The 17,330-nt window shown below is 44.7% G+C and overlaps 1 protein-coding gene across 4 annotated transcripts in view; it reads left to right on the forward strand.

Moving 5' to 3' along the window:
• Positions 1-17,330, forward strand: part of GRHL2 (grainyhead like transcription factor 2) — a 144,790-nt gene that overhangs the window by 63,263 nt on the left and 64,197 nt on the right. For all 4 annotated transcript variants that reach the window (XM_015246054.3, XM_031691211.2, XM_015246052.3 and 1 more), the window contains exon 7: positions 372-483. In XM_015246054.3, coding sequence (XP_015101540.1) covers positions 372-483 — 112 coding nt within the window. The remainder of the gene's footprint in view (positions 1-371; positions 484-17,330) is intronic.

Here is a 17,330-nt window from a genome sequence, read left to right on the forward strand (position 1 = left end):
GCCAAACTCTACGCTTAAGGATGTGAAATTTCAAAAATGTGCTTGTTTCCAATATAAGAAAAAAATATCTTTTGGTATTCCCACTCAACGTCCCAAAATAATAAATTTGCTGATAAATTGGTTAATTTGATTGTTTATGACTCCTGGTAAAAATGAGGTAAAATTCTTTTTTCTATGAGCTGTTTTCCTGTCTGCATCACGTTTTAAGGTAGGCCCATTTAACACAATACAAACCTTACAACTGAGCATCTCTAAAGCAAGTTTACAGAAATGACAGGAAACACAGCTGTGGTGGGACTCCCAGCACTGGAGGCTGTGTGCAGCAGGAGGTGCTGAGCAGAAAGTAAGCTCCGTGGTTGTCCCCTCTGCAGAGCGTGGTGATGGTGGTCTTCAGCGAAGACAAGAACCGGGACGAGCAGCTGAAATACTGGAAGTACTGGCACTCCCGGCAGCACACGGCGAAGCAGAGGGTCCTCGACATCGGTGAGTCCATGTTGACCTCCCTGCGTGGTCTCTGATAAACTGACATGTGGCCATGGTGCAGAGGAGAACCCAGCGCAGAAGTCACAGCTGGGACCCACTTCGCCCCCTAGGCGCTAGTCTCTGCACTTTTCCTAGGTATTAGTTCATTTAGGACAAACCAGACTCAAAAATCAAAATCAGCCTAAGTGGAGAGCAAAGCGCTTTTTGCCCCATGAAAGTCAGTTGTGTCTCATGTAATAATAGATACAGGTTTGCAGCGGCCAGGATAATTTCTAAAGCAGACTTTCACGTCCTTTTGCACTTGAGCCTGGTAGGCGGGCAGGCCAGGGTAACTCTTAGCCCTCTGTGACGTGAATAACCTCTCTTGTTTGGTTCTAAGGCACTGGTGAAGGTCACATGACTAGGTGGAGAGCTCTGGTTCTATAATTCTCCATCCAGTGTTCCTCCCACTGGAGCACACGTCTTGTGCAAACAGGCCTAGGTGGTCAGGCAATTGCAGTGTTTGAGAGCTTTCCTGGCAGTAGAAGGAATGTGTCCACCAAGTGCATTTGCTGGGGGCTTTATCCTCCTAAACATGGTGTCTGCTCTCCAGAGAACTGGAGCCCCCGAACGGGTCTCAGAGCCCAGACCAAGTGGTCGGGTGGAGGGAACTTACTGCAGAGTTTGGGAGGGCTGAAGGCACCATGAGGCAATCCAGACAGGAGCGCCAGCAGGAATCTTCTGCTGTCAGTGGGAGGGCTGGAGGACCAGGAAGGAGGTGTTGGGTGTCGTGGGAACCACACAGCAGGAACTGGAACAGAGGCTGGGGCTGCCTTAGCAGGAGGTGGGACCACGGAAGGAGCAGCCTTCCCGGAGCAGATAGAGCCACAGAGGGATCGCTGCTGAGGACATCTCTCAACACCAAGAGGAGGAGAAGAGGCGATGCCTTGCCTCCTCCCTGCCTCCCAGTCTCCCCTCGTGCTTCCTTTGGCCACGTTTACCCTGAAGCCAGAGGGCACATGCAGCTTGCAGGAATCAACTTTTGAGCCACAGAGCAAAGCAGGGGGAGTCAGGGCTTGGATTTTACGGTGTCTAGAAATTACTTAAAAACACTGACAGTAATATATGTGTTTCTCAGTAATTTTAACACTTTATCTATGTGCTGCTTCCATAAGAAACAAGTCATTTTTCATTTATAGGCTTTGTTACCACGTTTTGCAGACCAAGAGCATACAGTCCCCCTGAGCTCAGGTAAAGTGAAGGTTTCCACTGCATTGGGTACCAGAGGAATTAATTAGCCATGGAAAGGATGTTTACTTTGATTTCTTTCATATTGTGATGACATTGTTTAGACCTTCCATTGCACACTTGCTAGGACCCCTTGACCAACGGCAAAGAAGTTAGTAACTAGGTTAAGGTTAGACGCTCATCGTAGAATATATTGAAACTATTGCTGGTTTGTTCTGCAAAATGGCTGTGCCATTCCTTACCCACACCACACACACACACACACACACACACACACACACACACACGTCTCCTATTAACTAATCAAACATTTTTAACTAATAAACAAGGAAACTGAGGCCTAGAGAGGCTCACTGACCCACCTTTCCAAATGACTTGTCTTCCAACAATCAGTGCAAGAATTAGTGCCAGAGCCAGGGTGAAAAACAGCCTTCCTTCCTGGGGTCACACACTGAACCCCCAAGACCGACTAGGACGGCAGGTTTGGGGATACTTGCCTTAACCTGCTTTATAGTCAATCCGCATAGAGCAGAGGAACAATTTTATTTTATTTGAAAAGCTAGCCTTATAATTATTGCCCAAGACCAAGAAAATGAGAGGAGCAATTAAATAGAAAATATGGACTAGGTCCAAATAAGGCAAATAATAAAAGTGTTTTACTGGCATACCTGTTGGTTCAACTTTGATGTTGTTACAAGGTTTACCTTTCTTAGATCAGAATGATCTCTCAGATCTCATGGAACTTCAAGTTTTATCTCTCTTCTTTATCATCTCTTGCCTGCCTTCAGACTTTTCCCCCGCTTGTGACCCTTTACACATGCGTGTGTGCACACACGCACATACGTAATTTATGGCTGAGATCTGTGGCTTTTACTCAGTAGCTTCATGGCGACTTGGGCTACTTGCCCTGAACCTGAGACCAAGGCACTGAATCGGCCTCTTAGCTTCAAACGGAAAATCGATTTTGGTCTCTGCCCCCGAACTCAACCTGACAGCTACTCACTCAGGAGGGGGAAGTATGTAAAAAAAATTTCATCTAATTCATTCTTCTAGATTAAAAAAAAAATTAAATCAAGCCATTTGTTCCTCTTCCAGTGGGTGGTCAACGCCGTTTCCACTGGGGAGGCCCGAGGCCGCTGCGGCGGACACGTCTTTGCGCTGCGGCCGCGCCGGCGGTACCGCGGCGGTGCGGCGTTCGGGGTGTCGGTGCGGCGTTCGGGGTGTCGGTGCGGCGTTCGGGGTGTCGGTGCGGCCCCGCCGGGGGCTCCCGGGGCCCGCTGAGGGGGAGGGAGGCCCAAGGCGCGCGTGCCATGCCTTTGTCAGTTTGAAATGAGAACCTTCTAGGAGCCTCAAAAAGAAAAGGAAGAATCCAAAGCAATTTAATGTATTACTTTTTCTTAACCTCCATGAAACTGGCTCCAAAGTTGCAGTTCCCACATCCCCGCCGGCCCTGGGCCCGCCGGGTCGGCTGAGGCCTCCGGGTGGTGGCCGGAAGCCGGAGTCAGAGACCGAGGTGAGGCCCCTTTCGCTAAAACAAGCATTTGTAGCCTCGGCCCTTGGGGTCTGTGGGTAGAATCTGGGTGCGGCTTTAGGGGAACCTCAGTCTCTTCAAATTATGCACAACATGATTTTGTGGCATGAATGTGCCAATCCTTTCATCCCATTTTCCTGGGGTGCCCGGGACAACCAGCCCTCCCTCCGGCATGCTGTTTCCAAGCAAAGCCCACTGGAGCCTTCACCTCTCTGTGTCTTTCCTTATCTGGCTTCCCCTCGGCGCCCCTGGTGTCTCTGGTAGCTGTGGTAACCATGCCTGGTGGGCATTCTGCGTCTTTCCTGACATAGATTTGTCTGTTGGTTGTTGGATTATTGGTTGCTCTTGGTGGCTGCTCCTCATTGCCCACATCCTTCGAGGTGCCCCTCTGTGCCAGCTGCCCGATAGGAGAGGAAAGTGTCCCCAATGGAGCCCGTCTGTGCGTCCATGAGCAGGAGAGTGGGAGCCTGAGGGCCAGGGAAGGAGTTGGTGAGCACGTGGCGCCTCAGAGCACGTGGCGCCCAGCTCCCAGCATCCTCGTGTCCTCAGTGGGGCTCCCGGTGAGGCTGTTAACTGCGTCACACCAGACACGTCCCTCCTTAAGTAGATATGTCACCCGGCTTGGTCCTCACTTCTTGCAGGCCTTTGCTTGTTGTCGTCTTATCAGAGCCCTTCCCCGTCATTGTACCCGAATGTCACAGACTGTTCCCTCTCGAGCTCCCTTGCCTTTACTGCAGGGCTTATCACCCCCAACATCTCATTCTGTACATATATTTCTGTTTTTATTGTGTCCCCCTCCTGCTAGAAGGCAAGTCCTTCTAAGGACACACACCTAAGGGCAGACACTGGTCTGTTTTGCTCCCACTCTAGCCCCAGTGCTCAGCACAGGGCCTGAGTCTTCGTAAGTTTTCAATAAGTATTTCCTGAAGGAATGAATGAGTGAATGAATGAATGAATGAACGAACGTGTGGGTGAAAACTCTTATTACACTGACAGGAGGCGGGCCCCTGGAAGGAGTGAGCTGTGTCTTAACAACTCCCACGTGTCCGATGCCGTCTACATACCAGGCTCTTCCTGTGCATCAGGCACATGCATTTTGTCCTTCATCCTGAAAACAGCTCATCGTATTGTTTAAGAACTGAGATGGTGAGGGGCGAAGGATTTACCCAAGTTCCAACCCCTGGTATGTGGTGGAGGTGGGATGGAAACTCAGGAGTGCTGGAGTTTGCAACCCTCGTATTTTTTTTCTTCTCTGTCCTCACTCCACCGTCTGTCATCTTTGTATCCCAACATCTAGATGGTTCTCGGCCTCCACCAGGCCCTGACTACCTGCAAACTCTCCCGGGTTGAGGTCCTGCTTTTCCCTCCAGGCGCTGAGAGCGGCTTGCACTCTGGGTGGCGGGTGTCTTGGCGGATGCTAGTTTTGGCGTTTCTGAAAGCTGGTGATTCTGGTGCATTAGGCCGTAAACTCTGTTGGTGGTGGGGAAGGAAACATGAGCCATGGGCTCTTACTGGATAGAAGTAAAACGAACCAACCCCAGCCCAAGTGCAGCCTGCTGCTTTGCAGAGACACAAGCAGAGTTCTCCAGCTCTCACAAGTCCCTTCTTGTGAGCTGCGTGGATAACAACAGAAATTCCAGGTCACGAGCAAGCTGACACTCCGCAGCCTAGGGAGCGCTCCTGTGCCGGTTGTACCTTCCGCAGGGAATCACCACTTGATGATATCTGTTGCTTGCTCATCTCTGAGTGTGAAAGTCCCTTTTTAAGGGGACGTGGAGTTGGTGCTGGTGCCATGTTAGTTACCACCAGCTTCCAGAAAGCCGGAGTAATTCCACATTCACTCAGCAAACGCAGAGCCTCATCCTCAGACTGCTCAGATCTGGAGGCCGAAAGATGAACGGCTGAGATACTACATGGAGGGGGAGGTCAGAGGAGCGCTTCCCTGAGATGTTTCTAGGACCCCTCTGGAAAGGTGGCGAGAACATCTGAGGTGAAAAGGTGGGTGAGGGGGCTGTGAGCCAAGGAAACAGCAGAGGGACAGGGATCAAGGCAGAAAAGCCAAAATGAGATCGGCACCTTATTCCAAGGGATGGACACGCTCATGTGTGGGCGTGTTTCACTGGTGGGCGTGTCATTGCTTCAACTAGTGCAGGGAGTGGGGTGAAGGAAGGCAGTCCCCAGTAAATGGGGTTGAGAAAAGGAAAGAGAAGAGTTTGGTAGTTGTGGAAAGGCTTGCTTTTTTAAGTGGAATCTTAGGGCAACAGGGATATGAAGGGTAGATGGAATTTGCTGGTCTCAAACTCTAAAAGGAGCCCCGTGTAAAGCTGTTTCCATGAGGTTCAGCCTGAAGTTCCGAGTCCCCTGTGGAGGCTGAATGAGCCCAGCAGGGTGTCTAGGGGCCCAGGACCCCGAAGGTTCCAGGTATTAGAGGGCCATTGACTCTTACCACGTGTCCTGTTGGTAAACCTCAGAGCTGCAGGTAGAATTTTGGGAAAATGCTATCTCGGGTCCTCTGCAAAGACCCTGGGGTGGGCACGTCACCACGCCAGATGCTGAGGGGGCTATGCTCAGAGTCTTTCGTCCTCTGCCGCTTTGACACCATCTTGGCTCCACAAGTCTGGTTTTGGAGTTGTGCCAGGGGGAGATTGAAGCTTCTGTGTGTGTGTGTTCATACTTTTTTATACTGAGGTTTGATATGCATACTTGGTTTTTAGCTAATCCATGTTTTCCTACTGTTGGAAGGAGTTTTAGAGATCAGGAATAGCAAATGAGGGCTGGAAAGAGTTGTCCTGCGTATTGTCCTCATCCAGGCGGGCGTGTTCCGTTCACACACCGGTCCTCCCAGACTTCTGACAAGGAGGGAACTGGGCAGAAACCGCAGGCAGCTGGGATATGTGAGGAGGGGACATTTCTCTGTGACATATTGCAGCGCTTGATTTTGGAGGCTTTGGATGCCCATTGAGGACTTTTAGCAGGACTGTGATGCAGTGATGATGTATGTGTTTCAGAGAGGTGATTCTGGGCCAGCGTGGGGGTGGGATGCAGTGAGGGAGAGATTGGTTATAGCTGGGAACTCAGAGAAGTGAACTATAAAGGACTGATACAAAGTTAGCCCAGGAATGAGAGATGAATTCGGGAACTGGTAAACCTTCCAGGACTGACTGGCTGTAGTGATGAAAAAGATTCTAGAAGAAAAGCTCAGCTTTGCTAGCAAGGTGGATACCCTGCCCTGAGGTAGGGGGTCCAGAGGAGCAGTGGGGCCAGCTGTCAGGTGGGTGGAGGTTGGCCAGGTGTTGAGCACAGCCAGGGACGTGATGAGTTTAAGTGCCATCTATACATAGAGCCAGGTGGGAGTTCCCTGGGGCTTGCAAAGTGGAGGGATGCTGTTTTGCACAGTGTGAACCACTTAAAAAATATTTGAAGTGAACTGCAAATCACAAAGTGACCTGGACTGCATACGCAGTCTACTCAAACAGTGGGTAATTCCAAACCACTTCCTTGGGAATGGGTATTTTTATCTTTGTTTCCTTTCAAGCAGGGAAGGAAAATTAGAAGAGATTCAACAACTAATATTGACTTATAGAATGAAAAATTGGAAGTACAGCAGAGAAATTGAAACTCATTCAAATATAATTTCTCTCTACTGCACAGAATTGAGAATTAGTTTACAGCTTTACAATGCAGATACTTCAAAATAACGAACGTCACAGTTTTTGCCCTTTCAAAATGAGTGGTGTGTACCACAATGTAATGAGACTGACTCCACAACACATCCAAGTAAGCATCCTTATCTTACAGTCACATCCAGCATAATCATTGTTGATACAATTTTGTAGTTGATTGTGAAACCAACCATTTGCTCTTCATTCAATTTGTCTTTAATTTTGGTTCACAGTAAGTAGTCTTCCCTTGTATGAGGATGTGTTAGTTATATTGTTACTATTAATCCTGTAGTCTTCCATGATAATTGGCAGGCAATTATAGTACCTTTTCGTTATTAGCGTGTGATTATAGGATTTTCATCTGTGCCCTTATACAAATCTGTTTGTTTATTTTTAAATCATGCTGTTGATGGCAGTCTTATATTAAGGTAAAGCTGTGCATGAAAACTTAAGTTCCCACAGAATCAGAACATTTCTTTAAGTTTAGTTTTAAATAGTTTTCTTTGAGAGTTAAAGAGAAGCCTTTCAGAAGACTCTGGAACACAGAATTTCGCTGACCCCGTGACTTACTCAGCTTGGCTCATCTGTCCAGGGCTAGGCGCTCTCTTCTGCCTGGAGTCATACACCACTTTCAAATAGGAATTGTGGGTGAAATTAAGTAACACTTGTTTTGTTTTGAGTTTTTCTAAAGGAGGCTGGCTTTGGATGTGCCCTATAAGTACTTTCTTGTAGTTTTCATAGTCAGTCCTGGCTTGGGCTACGCAAGGCTGTGCAGAAAAGTGGGAGGCTGGAGATTGGCGGGTTAGGGAGAGGGGAGGCAGCTGTGGCCTGTCAGGAGGTCAGGTAGCCAGGTAGTCAGTGAACCTGGGGCCCAAATAGGCCTGGGAGATAAATGCACCTACCACTCGCCTCTCTGTTCCCCAGAGTTTTGTTCTGTGGAGAGCTCGCCTGCCCCAGAATTAAACAAACCTGCTCTCTCCCTGCAGTCGGAAAAGAATGGCTCTTCCCTCCTTTAAAAATAACTCAAGCAAATGGAATTTGGATTTTTGATGTTTTCCTAGACTCTTTCCACACTTCTGAGTAGATATGAAAAGTAAATTTGATTCAAAACAAAACAAGACAAAACCTCTAGAGAACCCTCAACTTAAAAAAAAAAAAAAAAAAGCCAGCCAGGGCCGGTTGGTGAGCGTCCAGGCAGTGAGTCAGAGCTCAGCTCAGAGAGCTGCCTTGGGCCCTGCTCCCTCCACAGGGGCCGAGGCTGGGGCGCAGCCAGGCATGGCCTGACTGCTGCTCGGGTGTGGGCATCCTTGCTCCAGCTGCTCCCATGGTCACAGGCAGTGGAAGGCAGCCTCTCTTGTACAGAGAATGCTGTGGCCAGAGTTACTGGAAAATTTTTTTCCATCTTCAATTTTGGTTAGAAAACATTTATTTGAGAAAAGTGGTGGGCTATTAAGGTTGTATATTTAAAAAGTTATAAATGGCAAGCATTCTTTTAATTTAATCTTAGATCAGGCAGAACATACTAATTTTCAATAACAATTGAGTCCCTGTGGGTTTTTGTTTGCTGCATGTGTGTCTCAATGTGCATCCTAGAAGCTCGTTCTGCTGGGGACAGCACCTCCCGGGAGAATCACTTGCGTGGTGCGGGGCTCCCCCGTCCTTCCCCTGGGAAGGGGCCAGGACTAGACCAGAGTTCACATACCGCCCCCACGTCTAGGCCCTGGGCCCACAGTCTCCCTCCCACACTGCTTCCGGGTCCTCTTTCCTTCTAATCCATGTATCTTAAAAGAGGAATCACCTCCTACCCCTCATCCTAAACTGCTACTCATGTCAGAATCCAGCATAATCTGCCTTTTATTAAAATTTCTTAATGCCAAATCCACAGGTCTATTTTTCACCCCTCCAGTTTTTCCAGTTACTTGCAGCCTCCCCTTTGTTGCTTCCCTAGGGCTCTCTGTGCCCAGAACGGCCCTCCCTCCCTCCTTCACCTGACAGACATCTCGCCCCTAAGACCCTGCTCCCTGTTCCCACGCAGGTGCCTCGCCTTTCAGGCGGAGTCGGCTGCTACCTCCCTGGCTTTAGTTTATACCTAGACAGTAACGCTCTGCGGCATTGCATGTGGTTTGTCAGTTTACATTCCGTCCACTCCTCTAGGTGCCTTGCTTCTTGAGTGGAGAGAAAATTTTTCTTTAACTTTTATAACCAACAACTGGTACAGAGCCTGGCCCAGAATAGATGCTCAGCCAGTGTTGACTGGCTGATGAGCAAGCCACCATGTATGGTTCTGTGTGTGTAGGTAACACTTAACGGTGAGCATGCATTGTCTAGTTAACTGGGGGGTCAGGGTGGGGTCAGGCTCTGTCCTCTTCCATGATGAAAGGACCAATTTTGGTAATGTTTTTCTGGATGCCAGGGGCTAAATGTGCATTTGGTACTTTGATTTCTTTACATTTTAAATACTATTGTATTATAGTATAGATTTTGCGGTGAAACTTGGTTAACGACTTGAAGACTTAATTGCTAACGTAGAAATATACTATCTACACTAATAAACCAGGGGGATAGTTCTCCTTTTCAACTTAACTAGAAATTATCATTGTTTCCCTGAAGCAAACAAATGGAAAATTGTTTTAAGGCAAGCTTGCCCCTTGAAAGGTAGCTAGATTTGGAAATTAAAAATTATAGTTAATGTGGTCTTTAATTTGGAGTAATATTTCTTCACTGCTCCTGGGAGGTGTGTTTGTCTGGTTCTAGGCATTATTATTTAATAAATCTATCCTGGAAAAGTATTTCCCTACTACTGGCATTTGAAAGCCCAGAGTGGTAAACCAGAAGAAAGGTTACAGAGAGGATTAAAGCATGGAATGGATGCTTCAAGACCCCTCTGAGATTCTGTTTTAATGAAAGGTTAAAGCTGTCACATTAAGAGATACTGGTTTAGATTATGAGCTTTCAAAATTAACACACACACAAACACACACACAGTTAACTAAAACCACTTAATAGACCCACCATACTTAATACCATAAGATGCTATAATTTCTTGTCTTCCATCTTTTCTTTTTCATGGCTACCAGGTACCACATTATTTTCCCCTACTTGGTTGGACCTTCTCTATACCTTTAGCTGTGTAAGACTACGCTTTCATCTTAAACATATAATCTGTGCTTTTATTTCATTTCATGTTTTTTGCTTGGGGTCTGATTATTTTCTCTATAGAAATGCATTTAATGAATCCTCAGATAACCTGATAGTCTCACATCTAAAAAAAAAATTGATTGGCTTAAGAATTAAAAAACAAAACAAAACAAAACAAACCCTGGCGGTACAGTCTGATAGTTTCACGAGACTCATCTACTTACTGAACGAAACCGCAGAGCCGGTCTTCTCAGCCGTCCCCCAGCACTGGCTGGAAGCCTCTCTCTCACCTGCCTTTCAGCAGAAACAAATGTATGTTTTTGCAGCCCCCGCCAGAGTGCAATGAGGCAGATCTCAAGTTTTCCTTCCCTGTTGACAAAGCCTAAAACTTGCCGAGAGAAAGTTTTTTCAAAAATAAAACTAAGCTCTTTGAGGTCAGAGAAGCCAAAATAAGGTGGAGCTAACCTGAAGAGAACTCTTTGAACATGCTCCAGGAGTGGGGGCTGCCACGTTTTTTTCTGCTAAAAGGCAAGTATTGAAATGACCAGGCGCCGAATAAACGAGCATCTCGTCGTTGCTCAGAGGTCCTGCAAGACAGGTCACAGCTGGGGAAGCCAGCTTCTCTCCATGGCTGCTCGTCCCATTGTCCTCACACCTGCGGTCCCCTCAGCAGGAACTGCAGTCCTCCTGTGAAGGACATACCTTCCTGAAGAAATATATGTAAGAGAATTGGAATTTCAATTTTGAAATAATATCTAAAGCCTGTAATCATTGATGGAAAATAAGTAAACAGGGATGGCAGCGTGAGTAGTGAACGCAAGTAGCAATTAAGGCAAAAATCATTCATACAGCAAACAGCCCTCACCCCCGTGGCCTCCATAACACCTGACCTCCCTCTGTGTGATAAGCAGTTTGATAAGAGTGGTTGGGTGGCCAGGGGCTCTGGGGGAGGTTGAAGATGGAGGTGAATCTTGATGGATCTTAAGCAGTTGAAGGAATTGGACTTATAATTCCAATTTATCAAAAGATGATCCATGTGAGCATTTACAGCTCTTGTCATGTGTCTGTGTCCTGCACCACCAATTACCCAAAAGTCACTTTTTTGTTTGAATCTGTTCAGTCTGCCGTTCAAAAGGACAATGATAGATATTGGAAAATTGCATCTGACATTCAGGGCTGCTCGACACTAGAATGGATCTTTGAGAGAGACTGTGGAATGCCTTATCATAGAGCAGTAATTCTCAAGACTTTTTATACACACACACACACATTTATTAAAGAATGGTCAGTTCACAATGTTGTGTCAATTTCTGGTGTACAGTGTAATGTTTCAGTCATACATGAACATACATACATCCGTTTTCATGTTCTTTTTCATTATGGGTTACTACAAGATATTGAATATGGTTCCCTGTGCTGTACAGAAGACACTTGTTGTTTACTTATTTTATATACAGTAGTTAGTATCTGCAAATCTCAAACTCCTAATTTATCCCTTCTCACCCCCTTTACCCACTGGTAACCATAAGTTTGTTTTCTATGTCTGTGAGTCTGTTTCTGTTTCATAAATAAGTTCATTTGCCCTTTTTTTAGATTCCATGTATATAGGTGATATTATATGGTATTTTTCATTCTCCTTCTGGCTTACTTCATTTAGAATGTACGATCTCCAGGTCCATCCATGTTGCTGCAAATGGCATTATTTTATTCAAGACTCTTGCTAATAGTAAAGGACTCTCATTTGAGAAAGAATTTGATTTTCTCTTAGAAATTCGAGTTGGTTTAACTGGGACGTGTAATTATCAACTGGGGTGGGGAAAGTAGGGGACTTTGCTAGAGGGAAGGAGTCCTCTCTGAGGATCTGAGATGATTTTGGCTGTTTAACCGCTTTGGGCAGTAACTTACAATCTTACGTGGCTATAACTTCTTGTCCCCTACTTACTATTTAAAGTGTTAGTATATTAAGTAACGAAATGAGGAATGGAAAACTGGAATAAAATATGGGTAGTCTGTGCAGTGTACAAGAATGAATTACTGACTAAAATACCACCCATGTCTTTATTCATTCAGTAAACTGTCAGAATGTGTCAGGCACTGTTGTGCTTTCACAAATTTAAAAGACAAATAGTTTGAAGAGATAAAATAGATAGATTGAAGTAAAATCTCACTGAATAATAGACTAATGAGAAGAGTTTCATTTTAAGCCCATCCAGGTTGATTCAAATTCAGAGCTAGAAGCTGTGGTGCACGTACAGGCACTTAAGCATGGGTGTTTATATGCCTGCACGTGGAACATGACCTACTTTCAGTTTGAAGTCAAGTTTATGGGTCAGGACCAGAATTCTTAGACAATGCAGTCAAATAGAACAAAAAAAAAAAATACTAGCATATCTGGAACACAGTAATGGGTTACAATGTAAAATGCTTTTCTTTCTCTAAGTTTATGGTCAATGTAGTTGAAAGCTTATTGTTGGCCTGTATAATTCCTTCTCTAGAAACAGAAGGAAGTCAGACACAAATACAACATTAGGTTTAGCCTAATGGGAAAGTTCCAAAATAGAGTCCATGTTAGATGGTGTTTGTGAGGGTATTGTAATATTAAATCATAGAGAGCAAATATCAATAATATTATTAGTAATTTCAGCTTTAATGGTGTTATCAAAGAGTCACTCTATTGCAGTCACATGCTATGAGTCACAAGTTATGTTTTCATAATGCCAGCGCCCTTGGTTTGGGAATCATGTATGGGAAGGTGCTCCTGGGAAAGGCCATAGACACAGAAAGCAGAAGGCTCTGGCTGTGTGTGTAGACAGCTTGGCCCTTTCGAAACTAAGCGACTGCCGGGGAGGGGAGGTACTTGACATGGTTGCCTGCTCTGCAAAGTAGAAATAATTTAAAAAGCTACTGATCAGAATTGTCTGAGGTAGTGCTTTTGAAGTATGTATATTTAGCACACGCTCGGCTCTCGAAAACTGATGACGGTTCCTACTATTTGCACAGGGGCCAGGCCCAAATGATGGAAATACATTTAGTGCTCCTGAAAACCGGCTCAAGGGTCAACACACTTGAGGAAACCTGGGTTACCTCTGTCTTGGTTAAAGTTTTATAAAGGAAAGTGTGAACTTATTAGAGTTCTTGTGAGTCATTCAGGTTTTAAGAAGCTGCTGCTTTGATTTTGAAAAACAGGGGAAAGAAATCTGAGAACCCACTTGGACTAGGGTTTATTTACTCCACCTATTTCAAGTCAGAGCGAATACTCCTAGAATGACTCTCGGCTGTTTCCTGAATTTGAGCCGATTCTATTTGGTCACTGCAGACAGAGGGAAGCAAATGTTTGAGGGCAGGAGGGATGAGGGCAAGAGGGGACCAGTGGGGAGAGTGTAGCCTTGTCTGTGTTCTTTTTTTTCCTCTTTTGTAGATGAGGAAAGGCAAGTACAGAGAGGCTCATAACTCGCTGGAGGTCTCAGGGCTTGGTGAGAGGAGGACCGAGATTAAATGCAGGTCTGGGTGTCTCCCCCACCAATGTCCTTTCTCTCTGTGCTTTGGGCACCACCCTGTAAATGGACTCCTTGTAGCATCCTGACCCCAAATGTATAAACTACCCCTAAGTCCTTGGCTTTTCAAAGCAAACCCTCCCCTTAGGCTGTGGTGTATTGTACACTTAGTTGGCAGCAGTGCCCTGAGCCATTTGCAGCATTCCAGCTTTCTTTATTCCACTAGTCCAGACAGAATCCACACCTTTCAAAAGAGAAGCAATTTTTACATTAATTACACCACTCCCTTTAATCTCAAACAATATATACAAAAAATAATTAAAAGGGGTAGTTGTAATTTACCAAGCACGTGAAGCTTAATTAAGGTGAAGGAATAATTCCTTTGACGGCATTCCAGCATCACCCTTACACATACAATCAGTTTGAAGAAAACTCAATCTACAAGAGTCTGAATTTAAACACCTATTAACAGACCACTGATTATATGCAAAAAAAAAAGAAAAAAAAAAGACAACAAAAGGATTCACCGTCATGCTTTCCATAACAATTAAAATAACATGAGTCCCATAATTTTGGCACAGAATACAATTTACCAGAAGCATGTGGAAAGTATTGCACATCTACACATGCCTAGCGTAGCATTCGAGAAGCGCTGTTACAGAACGTTCGCACAAGCCTATAAGCTGCGAGAATCCAGAAACTATCAGCCTGCATCTCTGGGGGGCATCCTAGCAGGCCCCAGAGAATCTCCATGGTGGATTCCCATACGCCTCACTCTGACATTCCGAGGACACGCCCAGCCTGAGCACAGACCCTGGAAAGTCTGGCTCCATCACCAGCAACAGGACATTAACAGTGAGATCAGCTTCACTCATTGCATTACACAGACTCTCATTTCTTCCTCCCATAGTTTCATCCTTTTTGTTGCTTTGAGCCGGCTGTGGACTTGTGGGTGATTCCTTTCTGTGTAAATCACTAAGGTTAAGAAGAAATACCTGCTTAATTCAGATTCAACTGACATACATTTTTTTCAGAAACCAGTCTCAGCCAATTGTAATTTTGTTCCATCATGCCAGTTTTTGGAAACATCTAAGCCATATTTCTATTTATCACCCTGTGCTCACCAAGTGGATGTTAGTATTCTATAGCTATTCACAAACCAGTGGACAAAACATGTAGTTTTTATGGTTTCTCAGTGTTTTTAAGGAAAAAGAAAAGTCCATTCAAAAGGTAATATGAAGAGTTGTGTTGGTCTTTGCTTTATTGCACTCCTCTGTTTTAAAAGTTCAATATTGTGACAACCCTGCACAGAGCAAGTCTATTAACGCCATTTTTCCAACAGCGTTTGCTCACTGCATGTCTCTGTGTCACATTTTGATAATTCTCACAATATTTCAAACTTTTTCATTATTATTGTGTTTATTCTGTTGATCTGCGATCAGTAATCTTTGATGCTACTATTGTAACTGTTTGGGGGGCACCATGAACCACACCCATAAAAGATGGCAAACTTAACTGGTAAATACTGTGTGTGTTCTGCCTTCTGCACCGTCCAGCCACTCCCCTATCTCTCTCCCTCTCTTCAGGCCTCCCTATTCCCTGAGACTCAACAAAATTGAAATTAGGCCAGTTAATAACCCTACAGTGGCCTGTAAGTGTTCAAGTGAAAGGAGGAGTCACATGTATCTCACTGTAAATCAAAAGCTAGAAATTATTAACCTCAGTGAGGAAGGCACGTCGAAAACCAAGACAGTGGAAAGCTGGGTCCTTGCTCCAAACAGCCAAGTTGTGAATGCAAAGGAAAAGTTCTTTTTTGTTTGTTTTATTTTGTTTTTTTTGAGGGGAGGGCAGGTAATTAGGTTTATTTATTTTGACAGAGGTACTGGGGCTTGAACCTATGACCTTGTGCATTCTAAGCACACACCCCACCATCAGCTATACCCTCCCCCTGGACAAGTTCTTGAGGAAAATGAAAAGTGTTACTTCAGGGAACACATAAATGATAAGAAAGTGAAACAAACTTACTGCTGATATGGAGAAAGTTTTACTGGTCTAGATAGAAGATCAAATTAACCACAGCTTTCCCTTAAGCCAAAGCCGAATCCAGAGCAAGCTGCAGAAGAAAAGTTTGAAGCTAGGAGAGATTGGTGCATGAGGTTTAAGGAGAGGTACTGTCTTCATATGCAAAAGTACAAGGTGAAGCAGCAACTGCTGATGTAGAAGCTGCAGCAAGTCATCCAGAAGACCTGGCTCAGATCATTCATGAAGGAGGCTGCGCTAAATAACAGATTTTCAGTGTAGACAGAACAGCCTTATATTGGGAGAAGATGCCATCTAGTACTTGCATAGCTAGAGAGGAGAAGTCAATGCCTGGCTCCAAAGCTTCAAAGGACAGGGTGACTCTCTTGTTAGGGGCTAATGCAGCTGGTGACTTGAAGTTGAAGCCAATGCTCATTTAGCATCTGAGAATCCTAGGGCTCTTAAGAATTATGCTAAATCTACTCTGCCTGTGCTCTGTAAATGTAACAGCAAAGCTGGGATGAGAGCACATGTGTCTACAACATGTTTTCCTGAATATTTTAAGCCCACGTGGAGACCCTCTGCTAAGAAAAAAAAGATTCCTTTCAAAATATTACAACTGCCCATTGACAATGTGCCTGGTCACCCAAGAGCTCTGACAGAGATGTCCGACGAGATTAGTGTTATTTTCATGCGTGTAACATCTATCCATTCTGTAGCCCATGGATCAAGGAGTAATTTTGACTTTCAAGTTTTATTATTTAAGAAATACATTCCATAAGGCTCTAGCTGCCATAGACAATGATTCCTCTGATGGATCTGGGCAAAGTAAATGGAAAACCCTCTGGAAAGTATTTGCCATTCTAGGTGCCATTAAGAACATTTGTGATTCACGCGAAGAGGTCAAAATATCAATATTCACAGGAGTTTGGAAGAAGTTGATTCCAACCCTCATGGATGGCTTTGAGGGATTCAAGACTTAAGTGAATAAAGTAACTGCAGATGCGGTGGAAATAGCAAGGAAACTAGAATTAGAAGTGGAGCCTGAAGATGGGGCTGAATTGCTGCCATCTCATGATAAAACTGTCATGAATGTGGACTTCCTTCTTATGGGTGAGCAAAGAAAGCGGTTTCTTGCAGTGGAATCTACTCCTGGTGAAGATGCTGTCGAAATTGTTGAAATGACAACAAAGGATTTAGAATATGACATAAACTTGACTCTAATTTTGGAAGAAGTTGTACTGTGGCTAAAATGCTTTCAACAGCATTGCATGCTACAGAGGAATTGTTCGTGTAAAGAAAAATCAATTGATGTGGCAAACTTTATTGTTGTCTTATTTTAAGAAATTGCCCCAGCCGCCCCAGCCTTCAGCAACCACCTCTGATCAGCCAGCAGCCATCAGCATCAAGGCAGGATCCTCCACCTGCAAAAAGGTTAGGACTCACTGAAAGCCCGAGTGATAGTTAGTCTTTTTAGCAATATTTTAAAATTAAGGTATGTGCATTGTTTTTTAGACATAGTGCTATTGCATACTCAGTAAAGTACAATACAGAGTAAATATAAATATTACATGCACTAGGAAAAAAATTTGTGTAACTCATTTTATTTCAATATTCACTTTACTGGTCTGGAACCAAACTCCACAATATCTCTAAGGGCATGCCTGTTGGTTCCCAATTAAATGCTTTAAAATTCTTTTAAAGTAGGGTGCTTGCTTTTTAGCTCCGGTGGCTGTCATACAAGAACAAGCCAGACACTCAAATCATAGGAGGGAA

Source organism: Vicugna pacos, chromosome 25 (genome assembly GCF_048564905.1).
Source record: "Vicugna pacos chromosome 25, VicPac4, whole genome shotgun sequence".
Lineage (NCBI taxonomy): Eukaryota > Metazoa > Chordata > Mammalia > Artiodactyla > Camelidae > Vicugna > Vicugna pacos.